Source organism: Meriones unguiculatus, chromosome 10, assembly GCF_030254825.1.
Source record: "Meriones unguiculatus strain TT.TT164.6M chromosome 10, Bangor_MerUng_6.1, whole genome shotgun sequence".
Lineage (NCBI taxonomy): Eukaryota > Metazoa > Chordata > Mammalia > Rodentia > Muridae > Meriones > Meriones unguiculatus.
In genome coordinates, this window is record NC_083358.1 from 78,244,378 (window position 1) to 78,265,521 (window position 21,144).

General features: G+C 40.8%; 1 protein-coding gene across 3 annotated transcripts in view; it reads left to right on the forward strand.

The window, feature by feature from the left end:
* The window catches only part of Alpk1 (alpha kinase 1), a 99,017-nt gene that overhangs the window by 22,739 nt on the left and 55,134 nt on the right, over positions 1–21,144 (forward strand). For all 3 annotated transcript variants that reach the window (XM_060392718.1, XM_021648737.2, XM_060392719.1), the window contains exon 2: positions 18,533–18,763. In XM_060392718.1, coding sequence (XP_060248701.1) covers positions 18,643–18,763 — 121 coding nt within the window. In that variant the 5' untranslated portion in view covers positions 18,533–18,642. The remainder of the gene's footprint in view (positions 1–18,532; positions 18,764–21,144) is intronic.

A 21,144-nucleotide genomic window follows, 5' to 3' on the forward strand; every position in this document is an offset into this window, starting at 1 on the left:
AAATCCTAGCAAGAGGCAGTAACTCATCTGTAATTATCTGTTAGGAGACAGGATACCCCTACCCTTTGATAGAATCTGACAGGAGAGCTGTTCTGGCTTGAATTATTGGAGTTGAGGTCTAGAGAGAATTCAGTTGTGAGCAATTATCTTTCAGTGTGAAAACGGTAGGACTGTCCCGCTGAATTAGTCTCCTGACTTTTCAGCAGTCTCTCTTTAGCATTGACGGAAGGGATGATGGGATTTGATTAATTTTATTAAGACCAAGGTAGGTTAGAACGGATTCATCAGTAAAGTGGAAGAGGGCATACAGAGAATGATTTTAGTGGAAGACTAGAGCATTTCAAAGGACATCAACGGTACTGGTATATTTTGAAATGTTCAGGTTTGTGGCCCTAGGCTGGTAGGCAAAGGTTTTGAAAATACCCTTGGGATCAAACTGTTTTTGAGATTCTGAATACAACCCCTTTGGAGTGTGTGACCTTGGCAAGTTACTTAACCTTCATGACCCTCAACTTTCTCATCTCTAAAGTGGGGATAAAGCCCACATCTTACAGTTTCCTATCTGAAGAGGGCAGCACAGTGTTTAACCCACAGAAAGGATAGGCACCGGCATTTGTCCCTTCTCACCTTTGCCCAGGATGGCAAATTGTGTATTGAAAATGTTAAGATGGCTCAAAATCCCTCATCGCTTTTCCGTATTAAAACAAACAAACAAACAAAAAACATGTTAAGGGAAGATAAAACGAGGGATTTTCTTCTCCATAGTCCATAATTTTTATTTGTAGTTGTTCGTGTTTTTTTTTTTTTTTTTTTTTTTCTGTAGAAATATGCACGTTTGTGTCAGAGAAAGCCTGGCTACCCTCCTCACTCGGTTACAGTCTCTGATTTCCCAGGACAGTGTCTCTAGGCAATGTGCTTTTGGGGAGACCACGATCATTTGCTTGTGCTGATGGCTTTGAAGTATATGCTGTGGTTATTTTGCACATCTAACCTTTTGCTTGTGTTTTGCTTGTGATAATATTAAATCCCATTGTGATTTCCAAGCTCACGCTAACAGGAACTTGCCAACAGAGGAATCAAAGAGTGTTCTAGGGCAGGGCTGGAGGCAGTCGGGCCCTGACTGAAAGTGCAATGTGTTGTTAGTCACACACAGTAGATACTCCAAGTGTGCACAGTGTGGGCTTAACTGCAGAACTGGACGGAGCAGGAACTGTGTTTTGTAGGCTAATGGTCACACTATAGATGCTGATGTCAATGGTTGTTTACAACCAAAACCAGAGACCAGAAAAACACAATATAATGGAGGGTAGAGGGATGGCTTAGTGAGGAAGACTGCTCACTGCACAACCATGAGGGTCTGAGTTCGAATCCCCTGTACCCACATAAGAAACCAGGTGTGTTGCACTAAAAACTATTATAATATATTGTGTATATTATTTACTATTAGAAAGTGTATTGTTTTCTAAAAATGTATTATTTTCTATTAGTGTCAAATGAAATTTGATGTGGGAGGCCACCATGGAAAGCAGTGAGAAATGAGCCAGGTTTCATTTTATTTACAGTTGTTCAGGTTTGCTTTTCTGCAGAAATATGCAAGTTGGGGTCAGAGAAAGCCTGGCTACTCTCCTCATTCAGTTACAGCCTCTGATTTCAGCTACAGCATCTGATCTGTCTTCCCACCCGTGGAACATTCAGGTTTTAGTGTTTCAAAATGCTTTTTATAGATGTGCACTGTTTTCCCATTCTGATTACACAAAAAGATACATTTCATGGGAAGCAAAGTTTAAAAAAAATAAAGTGTGTTGTCCACATAGCAGCGTGGATGAAATTATTTTCAGGCAAGTTCAGATTCCTGTTAAGCAAAATGTTTCACTTAAAGTTGTGAATGGATTTACTGCAATGGGAAAAACCCAATGTGCTCATAAAAAAAAAAAAATAAAATAAAAAATAAAAAAAGACCTCACTTCTCAGCTGACTCTATCGAAGCCTCCTGGGAGGAGATGTATTGACTCCTGTCAGGGTTAATCTATAAACACTATCAGTTCTTAGGCCCCATTAGTCTTTGCTCCCCTTCATTGGTCCCTCTGGAGTCATATTGTCACTTGTATCAGGTGAAAATTAGGATCCTTTCTTCCCAGGAAAAATGCAGCAGTTAGTATGCCAGTGCCTTCAGATTTGAGGAGGAGTGTACACGCCTCTGCTTCAAATAGTCCAGAATGTGAGTGTGTATCATAAAATCACTAATCAATTTTTCTGTTTTAGGGTGGGATTGTTAGTTTCTTCCCTCACCCCCCAGAATAGACACAGAGTGATCTTATGTTAAGCCATGGATTAAATGTTTAAAGGCATATATGTAGCTCCAGCCAAGTAATTCTGAGAAATTGTTGTTTAAACTTAAACAACTATTGAAATGTTGAATGGATTTGTTTTCTTTTTTAAGGATTTGTTTAAGGTGTTTGCATGTGTGCCTGTGTGAGTGTATGCACATGTGTGTGGAGGGGCTCTAGGATGTCAGAAGAGGGCGCCACTTGGAGCTGAGGTTATGGGCAGTTCTGAATGCTGGGCTCTGCTCTCCAGTCCTCATGAGTGAGCATCAGGTGTTCTTGACTTCTGAGCTCTATCTCCAGTCTCCAAACTTTTGACTTTTCTAATTTTAAACAAAGGCCATTATTTCTTTTTTTGGTTATGTTTTTTTGTTTGTTTTTTTAAATTAATTACAGTTTATTCACTTTGTATCCCACTGTAGTCCCTTCCCTTATTCCCTCCCAATCCTACCCTCCCTCCCTCTTCTCCTTCCATGCTCCTCCCCCACTCCACTGATAAGGGAGGACCTCTTCCCCTTTCCTCTGACCCTATTCTATCATGTCTCATTAGGACTGGCTGCATTGTCTTCCTCTGTGGCCTGGTAAGGCTGCTCCCCCTCAGGGGGAGGTGATCAAAGAGCCAGCCCCTGAGTTCATGTCAGAGACAGCCTCTCTTCCCCTTACTAGGGAACCCTCTTGGACACTGAGCTGCCATGGGCTACATCTGGGCAGGGGTTCTAGGTCCTCTCCCTTCATGGTCCTTGGTTGGAGTATCAATCTCAGAAAAGACCCCTGAAGGCCATATTTCTTGCTGCCAAAATTTATAATGAATTCTAACGAATGCTGTCATCACAATTTTGTAACAGTTGGGTTATAAACCCAGTTTTTCTATTTTATTTATCAAGATCTAAGTGTGTCTACACCTTCTCTTCTAACAGCAAGAAGGATGCCATGAGCCGTAAAGCTTCTCTCAGTTTATACAAACCGACACTGTGAATCAGATGTTGTTGAGGAAAACTTATTTGGAAGTTGAATCATATATGTGTCTACTTCCAAGATATCTGTCACTGAGGTTGAAAATGTTTGTTTTGATTCTCTGGTAGGCTTCAAAAGCACCATACTAGTACACATATGTTACTGTATACAAGTCAGTAAATGCTAAATGTCATTGAGGAATTTACAGATGGTCTGTCTGAAACATCTAAATTATCTTCAAAGCCAAGCAATAAGACAAATCTAGGAGCTGATGCATGCTTTTAGTCTCAGCACTCAGGAGGCAGAGGCAGGCAGATCTCTGAGTTCAAGGCCAGCCTGGTCTACAGAGTGAGTTCCAGGACACAGAGAAACTCTGTCTCAAAAATAAAAAAGTCTAGGAAATGAGTATTTTCATCAAATTGTATAAAAGTTAATGTGTTTCATTGTTTATTTGTTCATTTTAACATTTTTTTCTTGTATCTCAGTTAGTTTAATCTGGCAAGTATTTCTTCATTGATTAAAAACAAATCATTGGATTAATGCTAAATCTAAGATCAGCATCTACTTTATTAGGGAAAGGAGAAAAGTGAAAGTGTGTCATGTGTTCCCCCCCCCCCGCTGCAAAGCTACCAAGAAAAAAAAATTACAGCGCTTCAAACTAAGGTTCCCCCAAAATGAGATGTTTGATGGCTTGTAGCACGTTTGTTGTGATCTGAGAAGCATTTCTGCAGGAACAGAAATCTCACAGGACACAGAGAAGCCAACAGCTGGGGAGCTGGGGAGCAACAGTGCTTATTGCCCAAGTAAAAGGACTGGATCCGACACACACACACACACACACACACACACACACACACACACCAGAATTCTATCATTCTATACTCATTTTTCAGATGAGTCTGATGAATTAAGGGCCCAGAGCTACAGGCTGTGGGGTGAGCTATGGTTTCTTAAGCTATGGCTTAAGAATGTACCATATTAAGGACCATGACTTTGATTCTACTATATAGGATGCTTGGAAAAAAATAACAATTAAATGTGCTGTCATTTCTCTATAGACCTTTTTAGGGTTTCTTCCTTTGAGTTGCTCAAGAGTTGTAAAATTCTATTCAGTTCCTTGTCCTGAAGGGTCCTATTGTGTATTTTTCCTCCCAGCCCTAAACTCCTGGAATGATGCCTCATGAGACTCAAAATATAATTACAAATACTGAGGCCATATAGCTAGGCTTGTTCCCTGACTACCTCATCACTTAAAATAACCCATTTATTCTAATCTACATTCTGACACATGGCTGGTTACCCCTGCTCAGGCACCATGTCTCTTTCCTCCTCACATCTTGCTGGACAAACCTTCTGTGCCTGGCTCTAACCAGAATCCTTTCTGCCTGCTGAATGTCCCACCTTCTATTTCCTGCCTCATCTCTAGGCCAACAGCATTTTATTGACAGGTGATGTGCTTCTATACACTGCACAAGGGATTCCTTCTACAGGGTCCGTAAGAGCTAGGCCGGCTAAGCTGCCACCTGGCTGAAGGGATGTGGTGGATGGAAGGTAACACCTCAACACCTACTTCTACCTATGTGGTCAGTGGTACAGGTAGCTCTTGGTGGTAGCGGTGGTAGCAGTAGACAGTTGCCTGCCCAGATCCATCTTTAGCTGTACACGCTCTATGAATTACATAGCCACACAGTAGGGTTCTGTCAGCTCAGGACCATGGTCCAGTCCCTTGTCAGTCCAGGGACCCATGCCTGGTGCCTTTAACATTTTAAGTGTAAAATAAATAGAATTGTATGTGTGTTGTGTATGTGTTAGAGAGAAAGACACAGTAAGGGAGTGGTTGCTGCTGTATGAGCTGTGATCCTTGGACACTCTTCTTCCCTGTAAGCCATCTCAGCCCCTACTTTCTGACACCCTGACAGAGAGGCAGGTGCCTGAAGGCAAACAGGTGATTACACCAAGTTAGCTGGGTTTGGCTGTTTTTTTTTTTTTTCTTTTTTTAGTAAATAAAACACATCTTTCTCTTCAAAAATTGTCTAGCTGTTCATTCTTCTCCAATTTGTTAACAGGATTTCTATTTGTTAAATCAAATGTGGTCCTGAGGAATTGTTTAAAGGATAATTTCATCATCGTGTAGCTTAATATTGTTTTAAAAAACGGAGAACTTAAACTTTGAATGGCTAAGCAATTTTCTTTCTCAAAAACATAGATAGTAATGCAGCCACCCGGAATCAATGCCCTGCTGTGGTAAATGAGGAGAAATTGTATGGCTCTTTGGAAGAGTAATGTGGAATTGAAGGGGTTTGGTGAGTAGGCGGTACCCCAACAATATCCTGATGGGATAAATGTGGAAAATTTATAATTACAGACTTGGAAGCATTTTTATTGCATACTGAACTGTAATTCCCACATTGACTGTTCTCATTGAAAGTGTGCATTGCTGGGCTGGAGAGATGGTGCAGTGATGAAGAGCACTTGTTGCTCTCCCGCGGGACCCAGCATCTAGTATTGGGTGGCCAACAGCTACCTAGGAGTTCCAGGAGACCCAATGCCCTCTTCTGGCCTCTGCAGGCACTGCATACACATGGTACACATGCATTCATCACACACACATACATACATACACATAGAATAAAAGTAAATCATTTAACGGTGTTCATTATTACACACATGGCAACTTCATACCAAAGTACCCTGTGCGCCATTTCTCTATATGCATGATACTGTCACTTGGCTCTCTTCCTCCAACCCCCCCCCCACACACACAACATTTTCGCCATCCAACTGTTAATATAAGCTGGCCATGGCCACACCTCACCTGCTGCAGCACACAGCACAAAATCAGGCTGCTTCATTTCTGCTCCCGAAAATTAACTGTCTTCCATGAAGTTGTTCCTGCTGGGTTTCTCTCCCTTCTCTGGTACTATTTAATGGGAAGTGAAGTAGCCACACGTTTTGAGGTCAGAGTCCTACACTTTATTATTTTGACCTTCTCAGCTTTCTCTACTCAGCCTTCTCTTATCTTCCAGTGTTTTACCTAGAGCTTGGATAGATGCTGTCTGTCCCTCAGGGAATGCACCTCAAATGAAAGCCCTTCGAGGTTTGTGAAATATTTTCCTGCTTCATGAGTGTTCTTTGCCTCATGGGGGCTCTGGATTAGGAGACATATGGGGTACATTGACGTGAGTGCTCTCCTGTCACTTACGGTGCAAATGTGCAGAGGAAGAGCTACTGGGAAGACCATTTCAAAGCCATCAGCACAGAGCCTGGAGCCAGGGCCAGATGGCAGGCTTGACTCACCTTGACCTGAGATGAGGCTCTTCAGCCACGGGGCCAGGCTAGTCGTTCTTCAGATGTCACCATGGCTGATGGAGCAGGTAACTGTAGCTGGGAGCAGCCACAGCAGTCCCTGCCGTGTGGCCTTTTCTGTTTCCTCTTCTCTCTTCCTGGGACCACCACCTAACCCATTTGTGACCCAGAACACTCTTACTGCACTTTCTTGCACAGTCAAGTTTGGTAAACATACTCAGTGGTGGGGAATTGGAGAGGGTGGGCACAGGACCAGAGAGACAGAGGCAGGAGGCAGCTTTGCCAGCCAGTCTCCTGTCTCAGTAAGGTGTGGCCCATAGGCTGGAATTGGATAAGAGATGTAAAAACAGACTATTTTCATTTACAGAATTTCACAAAACCCACTTGTCTTTTTAGGAAAATCAAAACACACTTTTGGTTTTGGTTTTGTTTCTACCCAAAGAAACAAAATGAATGAAGCGTCCTGGCACTCTAGTTTGTTTACCTACTGGGTCAAACTGCCCGTCAAGGCTTCCTGGAGCTTACTCATCATCAGCCACACGAGAGTCTCCGCCTCACAGTCTGTTCACGTCGTTACCCAAATCCCACTTCCACCCCAGTTCCCTGCCCAAGAGCCATCTCTGCCCTGAAAGGCTGTATCTCTAACCATGTCTGCCTGGAGTCATGGGCTCCAACCCTCTGGGCAATAACTGATATCTATTAGCTGTTCAGTACACCTGGACTTCAGTACAACTTTATGCTTTTGGATTTTCAGTTATCAGATAGTAGACTTTAAGACTGGCACCATATGTGTGGACTACAGTGAACACAGACACAATCCCATTTAAGAGCGCACTGCCTATATGTTTATGTGTGAGTCTGCACTGCTCAGCTCCACCCCATCTTCCTTTCCCCCGAAAAACCCTTGATTCTAAATTTCTACTTTAGCGTTTGTATACATTCCTTCTTTTAAAAATCTTTAAATTACTTTAATTAGACACATTTGCATTAGAGAGTGATAATTTCATAGATGTGGACGATTCCTTGGTTTTCTTTGTGACTTCGCCATATGTATTTGTACCCCACAATATATTACTTAGTGTTTATTAGATTTATGTCCAAACAGACATGTGACTGACTTGCTGTTTGTATCTCTGAGCGGTGTTTCCCAGAACTGCTAGGCATCCTTTGCTATCACAGTGACAGGATGTACAGATTGCATCACCGAGGACATTGTTGTATGTTTCAGCAAGGCTCAGACTGGAGAGTTTCTCTAAGTTGGAGTTTATACCTAAGTGTGGGCTGTGGGGATAATGTCTATTTATGGTTTGGCTGTGGAGCCTGGGATAAGCAACACTGCTCTCCTCAACAATTCTTATTATAGCTTTTAAAAAGTGTTTTCTAGTCAGGGAGTAAATAGTTCTCATGGGTCAGAAACTCATCGTTCCTGATGGATAACGAAGCTGAACACTTCTCACGTTTATTAGCTGTGTGTGAGATGCCCGACTCTTTTGTGTATTCTTTCCTCCCTGCACTGATAGTTCTTTTCCTAGTGGATAATGGGAAAATTTTATAAATTCTGGGCAGAAAATTTTTGTCGGTTACCAAACTTAACAAGTACTTCCTTTGCCAGGTACAATGATGAAAGCCCTTAACCCAGACTCAGCAGGCAGAGGCAGGTCAATCTCTCTGAGTTCAAGGCCAGCCTGGTCTATGTAGACAGTTTCAGGCTAGCTAGGGATACAAAGTGGAACCCTGTATCACAAAGAAACACGTTTTTCTCCCTTACGACTTCTCATTTTATTTGCTTTATGTTGTGGTTTTGTAAATCCAAAGTTTGTCTTTTTAATTCAATATATCTTTTCCCTTATAATTTCCTTCTCTCTCTCTCTATTTTTTTGCAAGTGTCCAAAAATTCTTCCTTAACCAAAGGTGATTAAAAAAAAAAAAACTCTTTTAAGATCTTGACATCTTACCCACAGTGTCTTTATGCTAGTATGAACACAACTACATTCACAATAATAGAAGCATGAGGGCGGTGGAAATGTGCTCAATGTGTGAACAAAGGTGGTTATTTGAAAAGATTAACTAACCACATATATGCTTCCTTTTTGAGGCTATAGAGTTGGGTGGTAGGGATGGCTGTACTATAAACCACTGAATCGTAAACATCAAATTGACAGTGTTTGATATGTGAATTTTATCTCAAAATTTATCTTCACTTCTGGAACTAAATGAAAAATTTGAAACACAGCTCAGTCCTCCTTTAGTGAGATCCCTTAGATGCACAATTTTATTTTTCACATTGAAGCCTTTAGTACTGATTTTTAGAAAGTGACACGACAACCCAGTGTCACCCACTGCTCTGTGATGCCAGGTCTCCATACAGATGTGGTTTTCTGTTGGGACCTTGAGTTTCTGTTGGGACCCAGGTTGATTTCTCCCAGTGCCAATAATCTATATAACCTAACATCACTTAATATTAACTGTTGGCATTTCAGTTTTCTATTTTCCCTGTTGTTTTTCTAACCCGATATGCCTAGATTCTGTTGTATTTTGTTTTAACTCAGCACACCCCACCACTGAACCTCATGTCTAGCCCTTCATTACTCTTTATTCTTCCATATAAATTTTACAGTGACCTTTGAGGTCACACATGAATACTTTTACAGAGATGTTGAGGTTTTTATTGGTTTATTAAAGTTATAGATTAATTTGATGTCTTTAGAAGAATTTGATGTCTTAACATTGAGTTTTTTAGGACACAAATATGGACTACCGTCCCATGAATCTGGGATACCTTTCAGTTAAGTTTTATAACTTCTCTTCTATAAGCCCTCACATTTGTTACTTAGATTTTTCCTAGCCACTGTCTGTCTGTCTATCTATCCATCTGTCCATCTGTCTGTCTATCTATCTATCTATCTATCTATCTATCTATCTATCTATCTGTCCTTTTTATGATACTACATTGTGCATTTTATGCCATGGCAACTGTTTACTTTTATTAAATTTTATTTCTAATAATTCACTGCTTTTAGGATTGGATTTTTGATTTGTTCACAGTTGCTAACACTGTATGGTGTTCCTATTGTTCTCTTTATGGGGAAAATTTAAAATTACTCACTACATTTCTGTAAGATTATAGAATCATATACATTTTTATTTCTTGATTTTTTGAGTTATATTTTATAAAAAAAAGGTTGCCTTATTGATTTTTTTCAAGCTCATTGACATACAGCATTTCTAATATTTTAAAATTTATTTATTTAATTTCACATGCATTGATGAGAATGTCAGATCCACTAGAACTGGAGTTACAGACAACTGTGAGCTGCCCGTGTGGGTGCTGGGAATTGAACTGGGGTCCTCTGGAAGAGCAGCCAGTGTTTCCAACCACGGAACTGTCTCTCCAGCTCCATTTCTCACATTTTATTAGCTTTATAAAAGACTCTATAATGTATTTTCTCTAGATTTTTTATTCCTACTTTAGTTTTTCGCCTCTGCTCTCTCAATTAAGTTTGCCCGCAGTTTGTCCAAGTTGTTCTTCTTTTGAAAGAGTCGGCGATTTATTTTTTTGATCCTCCTGTTTAGTTTTTTAATCTGCATCTCTGTATGTATATGTGTGTGTATGTGTGTGTGCACATGTGTTCGTGTGTGTGTGTGTGTGTGTGTGTGTGCGCGTGTTTATACGTGTGAGAGCTAGCACATGCCTGTTAGGCACACTCCTGGAGGTCAGAGGACAACCCCAGGTATCTGTCCTCACCTGATGCTTTGTTTGAGGTTAGGCTTCCTCATCATTGTGTGCTGGGCTAGGGGCCCCCCCAGCTCCCTGCAAGAGCATTGGGTTCCAGCTTCTGTGGGTTCTGGGATGGGACCTCAAGCATCCCATGCTCGTGAAGCAAGCGCTTTGTCCTCTCAGCAATCTCTAGCCTCAAAGTGAGTATTTTTATGTAAATTACTGGTGTGTTTTGTTCTTACTTTCAGCCTTTTTCTGTTTCCCACAATGCCCAGTTTATGCAGTGCAGGGGATTGGACCTAGGGACTCCTTCATGCTAAGGAAGCACTTTACTAACTGGATGACGTCCCCAGCCTTCTCTTTGAAGCTCTCTCTTTCTCTTTCTCGTTCTCTCTCTCTCTCTCTCTCTCTCTCTCTCTCTCTCTCTCTGTGCGTGATGCTGGGGATAAAAATCAACTAATGTATACAAAGTTAGAAGTGCTGGGACTTCTTGGTCGCCTGACTATGAATCTAATAAAGAGATTTTTTCTTTTCTTTTCTTTTTTCTTTATTAATTACACTTTATTCACTTTGTATCCCCCCCATGGTTCCCTCCTTCCTCCCGTCCCAATCCCTCCCTTCCTCTCCCCTCTGCACGCATGCCCCTCCCCAAGTCCACTGATAGGGGAGGTCTTCTTTTCCTTCCTTCTGATCCTAGTCAATTAGGTCTCATCAAGAGTGGCTGCATTGTCTTCTTCTGTGGCCTGGTAAGGCTGCTCTCCCCCCCACCCCCCAGGGGGAGGTGATCAAAGAACAGACCAATCAGTTCATGTCAGAAGAAGTCCCTGTTCCTATTACTATAGAACCCACTTGGACCCTGAACTGCCATGGGCTACATCTGTGCAGGGGTTCTAGGTTATTTCCATGCATGGTCCTTGGTTGGAGTATCAGTCTCAAGAAAGACCCCTGTGCTCAGATTTTTGGTTCTGTTGCTCTCCTGGTGGAGCTCCTGTCCCCTTCAGGTCTTTCTATCTCCCCCTTCTTTCATAAGATTTCCTGCACTCTGCCCAAAGTTTGGTTATGAGCTAATTTCTAAATGAAGATAATTTCAGTGTGGATACATCCTTTACAGAAACTTCATTTTACTGAGCTTGTTTCCTGTTTTCTTCTTCTTCTGATGTCCGAGATTTAAAAAAAAAAAAAAATCTGTAGTAACAGTTTCTGCCTATCAGTGTATTTTATCTGACATTTTTTAGAGCTGCATTAGCTTTCTTTTTGTTATTTTTCTAATGGATCTCTCCCCACCTTTCTGTGTTCTTTCTGTATTTTCTGCACTCTTAGGCTCTAGAAAATGCATATCACTACTTTAGAAAAATTTTAAATTAGTATTTATTTCGCATGTATGGGTGTTTTGCCTGGAGGTATGTATGCATATCACTTGCTTGCATAATGCCTCTGGAGGCCAGAAAAGGGAATCTGAGATCCACGGAGGTCAGAAGAGGGTGCTAGATCCTCTAGAACTGGAGTTACAGACTGTTGTGAGCTACCATGTGGGTGCTAAGAATCGAACCTGTATTCTCTGAAAGACCAAGCTAGTGCTCTTCACTGCTGAGTCATCTCTCCAACCTCCATATAACTACTTTTAATGCAATCTATCTTTATCTTTTAACTGAAGCATTTTTTAGAAAAACCAATAGAGTTGAAAGTTATTTCAACCATCATAGTTTGTCCTTTGTGTTTATTCATACTCATCCTTCCTTATTTCACTTTCTTTTGTAATATTTCATTGTTTTAATTCTATTAGTTTCAAAGTGTTATGCTCTATTTCAAATTTTAAGGAAATGTCTTAGACATTTTATTACAGTCTAAATTAAAATCTCCCTTTTACCTGGCCAAATTACAGATCTAAGAACTTACTAATGTCAATTAATCTTAGGACTTATATAATGTTTGTATCTTCACTTGTGTATTTTCTTAGCATGTTTTGCCTTCATGTATGTGTGTGCACCATGTGAATCCCTGATGCCCAGGGAGGTCAGAAGAGGGCGTCAGACCCTCTGGAACCGCTGTACTGAGCTGATGGGAATGAGCTGCCGCATGGGTGCTGGAAACTGAACCCAGAATCTCTGCAAGAGAAGCCAGTGCTCTTAGCCACTGTCTGTCCAGCCCCTAAGATATTCTTTTTCAATTGATAAAACACACAGCATGATGTTTTCAAATATGTCTACATTGTGGCATGACTAAGGAAAGTTAAGTGATATGTATTAACTTATATATTCATTTTTGTGGTGAGGTCATTGAAAATTTACTCAGCAGTTTTCAAGCATTTAACATGTCATTGGTTATAATCACCGTGCTGCACGCTAAATCTCTTGGACTCTTGTCTAACTGAAAATTTACATTCTTTGACCAACATCCTTTTCTACTCTCTCCCCAATGGCACCCACTGACAATCGCCATCCTTTCCTCTGCCTCAACAGACCTGACACACACAAGGGGGTGATGTGGTACTTGCCCTTCTATATCTGGCTTATTTCGTTTAAATCCACGCCCTCTGGGTTCAGCTTTGTTGTCATAAATAAATAAATTATGATTAATTGAACGATGCAGTGAAGAACACTCTGAGGTTGCTCTGGCAACTTAATACAGCCAGTGTTGTTCAGATTAGCTAAGAATCTACTATTTATACTTTCGGAGGTTTTTTGTGATGATCTCTAGATTTTTGTTTTAAAAGTTTTTTGCATTGCAAGGCATCCATGTACCAACATACACAAGGTTTTCATTCTCTATCATATTGATTCCATTGTTGTTTTTAGTCAGATGCCTACAAATCCATGTATTTATACTTTATAGTTTGTTCTTTTTTACTCTTGATAGTAGCCATTCTACTTAGGATGAAATGGAATATTAAAGTTTTAATTTGCATTTCCCTGATGGCTAATGATGTTGAACAGTTTTTTAAATATTTGTTGATCATTTGTTCCCCTTCTTTTGAGAACTACCTATCCAGCTCATTCATTGATTGGATGGCTGGGTTGTCAGTGTTTAAATTTTGAATTGTGTATTCTAGATAAAAATCTCCCATCCAAGGAATATTTCGGCAAAGATGTATGTAGCCAGTATGTAGGTTATCTTTTCACTCTGGTAATTGTTTCCTTTACTGTTCAGAAGCTTTTTAATTTCAGACACTGTGATCTGTCAGGTATCTAAGTTATCTCTTGTGCTATTGGAGTAGTTTTCAGGAAGTGCTTGTTGATGACTTTATCTTGACTGGTTTGCTTGAGCTGTTTTCTAGTGGTTTCAAATTTTCAGGTCTGACGTTAAAGTTTTAGTCCATTTTGAATTGATTTTTCCTAAAAGTGAGAGAGAAGGATCTGGCTTCATTTTTCTGTATGTGGCTTTATCAGCTGGTTGGAGAAGCTGTCTTTTTCCAATGTAAGAGTTTTTCAAATTACATTTTTAATTATGGTGTGCGTGTGTGTGAAGCCAGAGGAAAACTTGCAGGAGTCAATTCTCTCCTTCCACCATGTTGGTACCAAAGAACAAACTCAGATTGCCAGGCTTGATGGCAGGGGCCTTCCCCACTGAGCCATCTTGCCATCCTCATTGTAAGTGACAGCTTGGTTGTAAATATGTGGCTGTCACTGTTTGTCCTTATATTTGATCTCCTAGTCTATTGCGTTGTTTAACAGGCCTGCTTTGCGCAGGTACCATGCAGTTCTTGTTACTCTGGCTCATAGTATATTTAAGATCAAGTTTCTCCATGCCTCCAGCATACTTTCTATTTAGGATTTCTGTGGCTATATTTAGGGGTTTCCGTGCTTCTGTATGAATTTTAGAACTCTTTTTCCTAGTTCTTTGAAGAATGTGATCAGAATTTGGTGGGGATTTCATTGACTCTATTGAGGTTTCAATGACACTTTAATTTTTTACAGTGTTGATTCTGCTAACTCTATGAGCATAGGAGGTTTTTCCATCTTCCAGTACCATCTTGAATTTCTGTCTTCGGTGATTTGAAGTTTCTGTGACTCTTTCATCTCCTCCATTAAGATTATTCCTAGGCATTTCAATTTTTTGTTTGGGCTATTACGAATGGAATACCCCTCCCTCAATTTCTATCTTGAAAAATTCATTTTTAGTATATAAAAAAGTTTCTGAGTTCTGCATGTCTATTTTGCATCCTGCTACTTTCCTGAAGATGTTTACCAGATCTAAGAGTTTTGGATTGAGCCATTCGGGTCTTTTAAGTATAGGATCCTATCATCTACAAATAGGATGTGTTGACTTCAGTTCTTATTTGTATACTTTTTATATCTCTGTCTTGTCTTACTGATCTATCTAAAGCCTTGAACATTATCTTCAATAAAAGCAGTGAGTGTGGACACTCTTCTTCTTGATCCTGATTTTAGAGGAAATGTTTTGAAGATTTTCTCCATTTAAGATGATGACTATGGGATAGTCATTCACAGTCTTCAGTTTGTTGAGATGGGAGGCTTATTTTTTTTTAAGGTTCATCGGGACTGCTATCAGAAAGAAATATTGAACTTTGTCAAAGGTCTTTCCAGGATCTATTGAGATGACCACGTGAGTTTTCCTTAAGTTTGTTTATGTGTTGTTACATTTATTGATTTACAGATATTTAACCACTCCTGCATCCCTGGAGATACAACAAACTAAGACAAGCTATATGAATACTATTTACAAAAAAAAATACATTTATCTTAAAACAAGACCTGACCAGATGGCTCAGAAGGTAAAGAAGTTTTATGTGCAAACCTGGTGACTCAAGCTTCATCCCTGGCACCCACATAAAGGTGGGAAGGAAAGAACGGCTCCACAAAGTTGTGTGCACACACTAATAAAATCGGTATTTTTAAAAGAAGTTTTACATCTGCATACCTTCTTGCCTTAAAAATATCATTCAATTTCTAAAAGAAATTTTACATCTCCGTACTTTCTTGGCTTAAAAAATATCATTCCATTCCTTCCTGGCTTTGGGGTTGATGATGAGAGCTCTGAGCTTACTCACATGTGTTCCCCTTTGTAGATAAGTTGCCATTTTCTCTCATAGATTTTAATATTGTTTCTTAGCTCTGTTTCTGACATCTTGGCTGAACAGTGGGAGAAGTTCTACTCTGATCATGTCTATTGGATTTTTGCAGGTTGATAAATTTTTCTGCTATAATTTCATGGAATGGATTTTCTACATCTTCCATGTTTATCTTAACTTTTTTTTTATTCCATGGATTCTTTGGTTTGACTTTTTTTTTTTTTTTTTGATAGAGCTCCAAATGTGGACATTGTGGTCATTCTCACTTACTTATTTATCTTTGTTGTTGTTCAAGCATGATATTTTCTCAATATTGTATAAGATCCCTTACATTTTCTCTTTTGCTTGGTCAAATCTATTAGTGATGTTTTCCACTGTGTTTTTAATTTGGCTCTTTTTTTTCCCAACATTTTTATTTTACTTGCTTCAAAAACCTCAACTTCCTTGATGATGTTTCTTCCATGTTGGTAACTTTCTCAGCCATGATGATGATGCCTCACCCACTTTGCTAACATTTGCTTTTATATTGCTCACATTCCTCTCTTAAGTCCTGAACTGAGTCTGTCTGCTTATATGTATCCCCTGTGAGGTTGCTGGTCATTTGTAGGAAACCTCTTAAAGTTTAATTTATCTATTTTATGTCTATGGGTGTTTTGTTTGCATGTATGTCTGTGTACCACATGTGTGCCTGGCGCCTTCAGAGACGAGAAGAAGGCATCAGATCCCCTGAGACTAAAGTTACAAAAGGCTGTGAGACAACAGGTGGGTCCTGGGGATCCAATCTGGGTCCTCTGGAAGAGCAGTCAGTGTTCTTAACTGCTTAGGCATCATTCTGGTTCTCACTGGTCACTTTTAGTAATAAACTTTTGCAACATGAACCTAGCATTTTGCTTACCTCAGTGTCTTCAGCTTAGTAGTTAAAGGAGTTACGATCTTCTGGAGGAATCATGTTGCCTTATGAACGTGTGTGTATGAGTGTGTGTGTTTGTATGTGTGTGTGTGTGTGTGCTAGTTGCTCAGGGAAGGTAAAATGTTGGAAGCTAGATTGTCACTGTCATTGCCTTTAACATCCAATATTCCCAGCAGTCTCCCATCTGACTTCAAACCAGGCCTGACCCTGCTTCCCTTCCACTTTCAGGGTGGGACAGCTATAGATCGGAATTCTGTCCCGGCTGTTTAGACCCTGGGAATCTCCTTTCTGCTCTCTCTTTCTATGAGCTCTACAAGACGATGGTCTCCCCTTTATGATAAAGGATGCTAAGCCTCTAGGATCATATTGTAATACAATTTTCTTTCTTTGTGCACAGACTAGTGCTTGATGCTCCATTGTTATGCAGCCTTTTTCATCCCACCCCTCCACAAAAGGTTCTAGGAAAGACAGTCTGCTTCTTGCTTTAATGTGGGACTTAAACAAAAGTGACTGCCTGACTCACCTGCAGGTCATGACCAGCAGTTTTCTCTTCCCTTTTTGAACTGCCTGATGTCTGTCCCAGTCTCTAAACTTAAGCCCCCACTGTAGCTAATACCTTCCTCATTAGTGAAATGGTGAGAATGTGATGTAACTGTTTACAAGGTCTCTTGTCCACTCTAGTCCACTAATTATCTCTTGTTTGCTCATTGTAGTACCCAGAAAGGATGAGCAGGTCCTCGTTTGTTTGTTTGTTTGTTTGTTTGCTGTTTTAAACCATTACATGCATAATTAAAAAAATACTGTTGCTGTGATGGGCAGAAGATGGCTGGAGATGAAGGAATGATGGAGAATTATCATTCATGGGGCTGTAAAGAAGTTCTCAGAAGAGAGGATTCCTGCTTTCTGTGTTTTCTTTCTATTTCTAAATTAATTAATTAATTTATTCTCATAGCTGGACACACTAATGGCTAGTTTATTGCACAAAGCATCATGACTTATAGACACTTGAGTTCAAAGGGGCTTCAGACACAGTTTAGTGCAACCTAATTTGTGCAGGAATCCTCTCTGAAACACTCTCAGTGAAAGAGAGGGTACATTTATACTCCGCCTTAGATAATTCCAGTGACGGATTTCTCACTTTTGCGAATGTTCTTGGAATGTGATGAAATTTTTTAACTTGAAAACTCTGCTCATGTTCACTACTGAACACATGATTATTCTGAACGAAATAAGCCTACGACACTCTGAAGGTTCCCTCTTGTGCACTTTAAAACAAAAGGCCCACGAGACAGTAGGGCACGTTTAATATCCATGCAACAACTCTCTGCCTCAACACTCTTGGAGATCTCCTCATTGTGTGAACGACCTCCGAGTAGCGCCATCCTCATAACTGCTACCATCTCCCCTTTCAGACTCTTGCTTTGTAAGTGCACGCCTACATGCCTCCCCCCAAAGTGTCTAAACAAGAGAGTTGCCACTCCTTATTCTGGGCAAAGGGGATAATAACTTCAACAAAAGGAAGACAGACCAAAATATTTGTTAACCAACAATTGCTCCTGTTCATTGGCTAGGCATTTCCTCGGTGCTAGGAGATCACTTTGTTCTCAAAATTACCTTGACTGCAATAGCTCCTTCCATCTCCTTCATATTTTCATAAGAAATCTACTGCCCACATGCCTGGGTCCATCTGCATCACAGCTCTAAGAAACTGGGTTTTCTAGAATACCATTTCTCTGTTTTACTTGGCAATGTGCCTGGCAGTGAAGAGCTTTAAATTCGGCATCTGTCATTGCACCTCTCGGTCCAAATTATATCGTGCTAAATGCCGTGAAGAATGCCGCACAGGGGAAATCAACAGTGGATCGTGAGAGTGGTCAGCTTCACGTTACCATGTGCTTGCGTGTGGCTGTTTAGAACTCCTTAGCCAGATGCTTCCGGTAGTCTTCCAGAAAGGGGAGAGCTCAGTGTTACTGGGATCCAAAGGCGCTGAGGAAAGTGTGCAGAAAAGTACATAAATCACCAGGCGCATTCATTTTATTTGTGTGAGTTCACCAACCTCACTGTGGGTGACCGGGCTCTGTGGCTAGCCTCTCTCATTTCTGCTCTCTACGCCTTCGAGGTACCGTCCATCTAGATCAGACCCTGTAATCATTTCACACACTCCCCTAACAGCATCCTCAGGACCTGTCATGTATTTTCATGCGTTTGCTCTATTATCCCTCCCTGCTTGATGCTCACGGATAATTGATGATGCTTTAGTTAATCATCCTTCTCCCTCTTTTGTTCACCAGGTACCTCAGCCTTCAAGGGCCTTCTTTATGGAGAATCAATGCCTCTCGTAGGTAATTGATCACCGTAGACCCAGGGACACTTAATTCATCCTGGAGGGTGGGTAATCATCATGAATAATCACGATGCTGTGGCTTCCATACTGCATGAGTGCAAGCAAGTGCTGGATCGTCTCTTGTTGGAAACGCCAGATGTGTCTACAGAGGACAAGAGTGAGGACCAGCGGTGCAGAGGTGAGGTTCTGATGGGAGACACCAGGGGCTGAGGCAGCAGGTTCAATGCCTGCACCCTGGCTGGAGTGACACATTCTCCTCTCTGCCCTATTTTTCTTCTCCTGGCAGATGACTACCGAGAGATGAGTGGATTTCCAGGACATGAATGGGAAGGGCTGCAGGCTGATGGGCAGGGAAGAAGCCCACTTTGTTGCAGAGAATTGCTGTCAGTTCTAATTTTAGGCTTCAGTAAACATGAGGCTACAAGAAACAGTTTAGTTCAGGAAAGAACAAAGGGTCCAAGTTGGCTGGTGCACACAATTTCAATTATTAAAAAAATTGAAGCAACTTCTGAATGGTGGCACATACTTTTTTTCAAACAAGAATTTTGTGCTTCATCAGTTTCCATAGGCTTCTGTGGCTTCCATAAATATGTCATCTCACCAGCATGGACAGTCTCTGTTTTCTTGGTCACCAACAAACTCCTCATGCCATTTGTAAAATATATTCACCGATCTAAAGAAAGACTCTTTACATCATAAAATCATGATCTGGATTTTTGCCTGCTTCTCGGTTTTATGCTGTTTGTAGTTGCAGATATTGCTTGAGCAATGTCAATCACAAAATCTAGAAAGCTACAAAAGAATCATTTCTTCTTTAGCCAGATTTAGAGGGGTCACCCTTTTTGTTTAGGTGCTTTTTAATTGATCGAATAATTGTCCTTCCAATTGTTTAAGTTATGTTCTTCATATGAGCTTTTAATATTTTTTTCCTGTGTACTTTTGGTCTTTTGGTGTTTCATTTAAGAAAAAGATACCTGAGTAAAAGACACTCTAACAAGAAGGTCCCAGGAAGGGCTTTCCCTCAGTTATGGTATACGGGCACATACATAACTCCATCTCTTTCCTCCTTGTTCCTGCAAGCCTGGGAAATGGAAAAAGAGCTGAGATGCAAACTGAAATATAGTACAGATTTAAAACCTGTGTTTTAGGAGTGTCTTGTATTTCAGTGTGCTCCACTGGCCTGTTTACAGTTTGGCATGGAGATAGGGTGTGAAGGAGAAAAAAAAATGATTAGTAAAGAATAAGCTCTCTCTCTCTCTCTCTCTCTCTCTCGGTTCTTTGAGACAGGGTTTCTCTATGTAGCCTTTGCTGTCCTGGACTTGCTTTGTAGACCAGGCTGGCCTCGAACTCACAGTAATATGCCTGATTTTGCCTCCCTGAGTGCTGGGATTGCAGACATGCGTGCCACCATGCCCAGCTAAGAGTAAGCTTTCACTAGGCTGGGCTGTCATCCTTGCATGGGAGGAGCAAGAGTTTGAGACCACTGGCCTGCCTTGTCCTACTAACAGCAATAGATGAAGGCAGAAACAGCATTCTCCAATACTGTGAAGAAATTACTCAGTCCACAGCACAGTGAACCCAGAGATGGGATTTCCATTGTCAAGTAGCTGTTCTTCACTCCTTGTGTCTAGATGATTTACAGTCAAACTGAGACACTGAGGAAGGAAAGGGACATTATCTATAAGTCCACTTGGACCACACAGGACCATTCCTGCCGGCAGCCATCTTACTAACTCATTGAAGAAATTTGTTCTGCACATAGGTTGCATTTCCAGAAACTGGAAACTGTTCACTAGCAGTTTCTCGGACAGATTTTGTAGTCAAGTGTGAGCACATTGGTCCTTACTTCTAGGGCTCTGCATCCATGAGGATGCTACTGCAGAGTAAGGGCCCAAGAGGTGCTGAGCAGAGAGCCACAATTTCGATGGGATGCCAGAGACAGAACCATCTTTAGTCATCAACACTGCTTACTCATTGTGTGGTGCTCTGAATGCCAAGCTGTCCTTTCCCGTCTAGAAACGTCCTTACCTTTGCCCATCTGGTAGCAAGTTCACATAGCTATCCAGGACCAAGACAGGCTTCAGGCTTTCTTCCTTCTCTTCCTTCTTATTCTGCTCTTCTTTCATGTCCCATTTTCTCTGTTTAGTACGTCTCATGTATACATAATGCTACCTCCATCTTTTAACCATTACAGTGTGCTCCGATTGTGATGGGATTTTAAAAAGGGATGAGACCAGGAAACCTGATAGCTGTGTTGAGGATGCTTCTAGCCTAGGAAGAAGGGGAGATATGATTTCAGAACAGTAGGATGCAGCCTGAAGGAAATAAGCATGTGTGGGTTTGGAAGTGCATGGAAGAGGCATTTCAATTGCACTGGAAGGTCATGATGAGTTAAGAGGAAGAGGCAGTGTTTGTTTTGAATGCCAAAAGCAATGGGCCTGAGTTTGGCCATCAGGCTTTGCAGATAGAACAATTACAAACAGAACAGAATATGAAAAACTAAAGAAGAAGAACAACAACAACAAAAAACAAGTCATGAAAAGTATTGTTCCAGTCTAT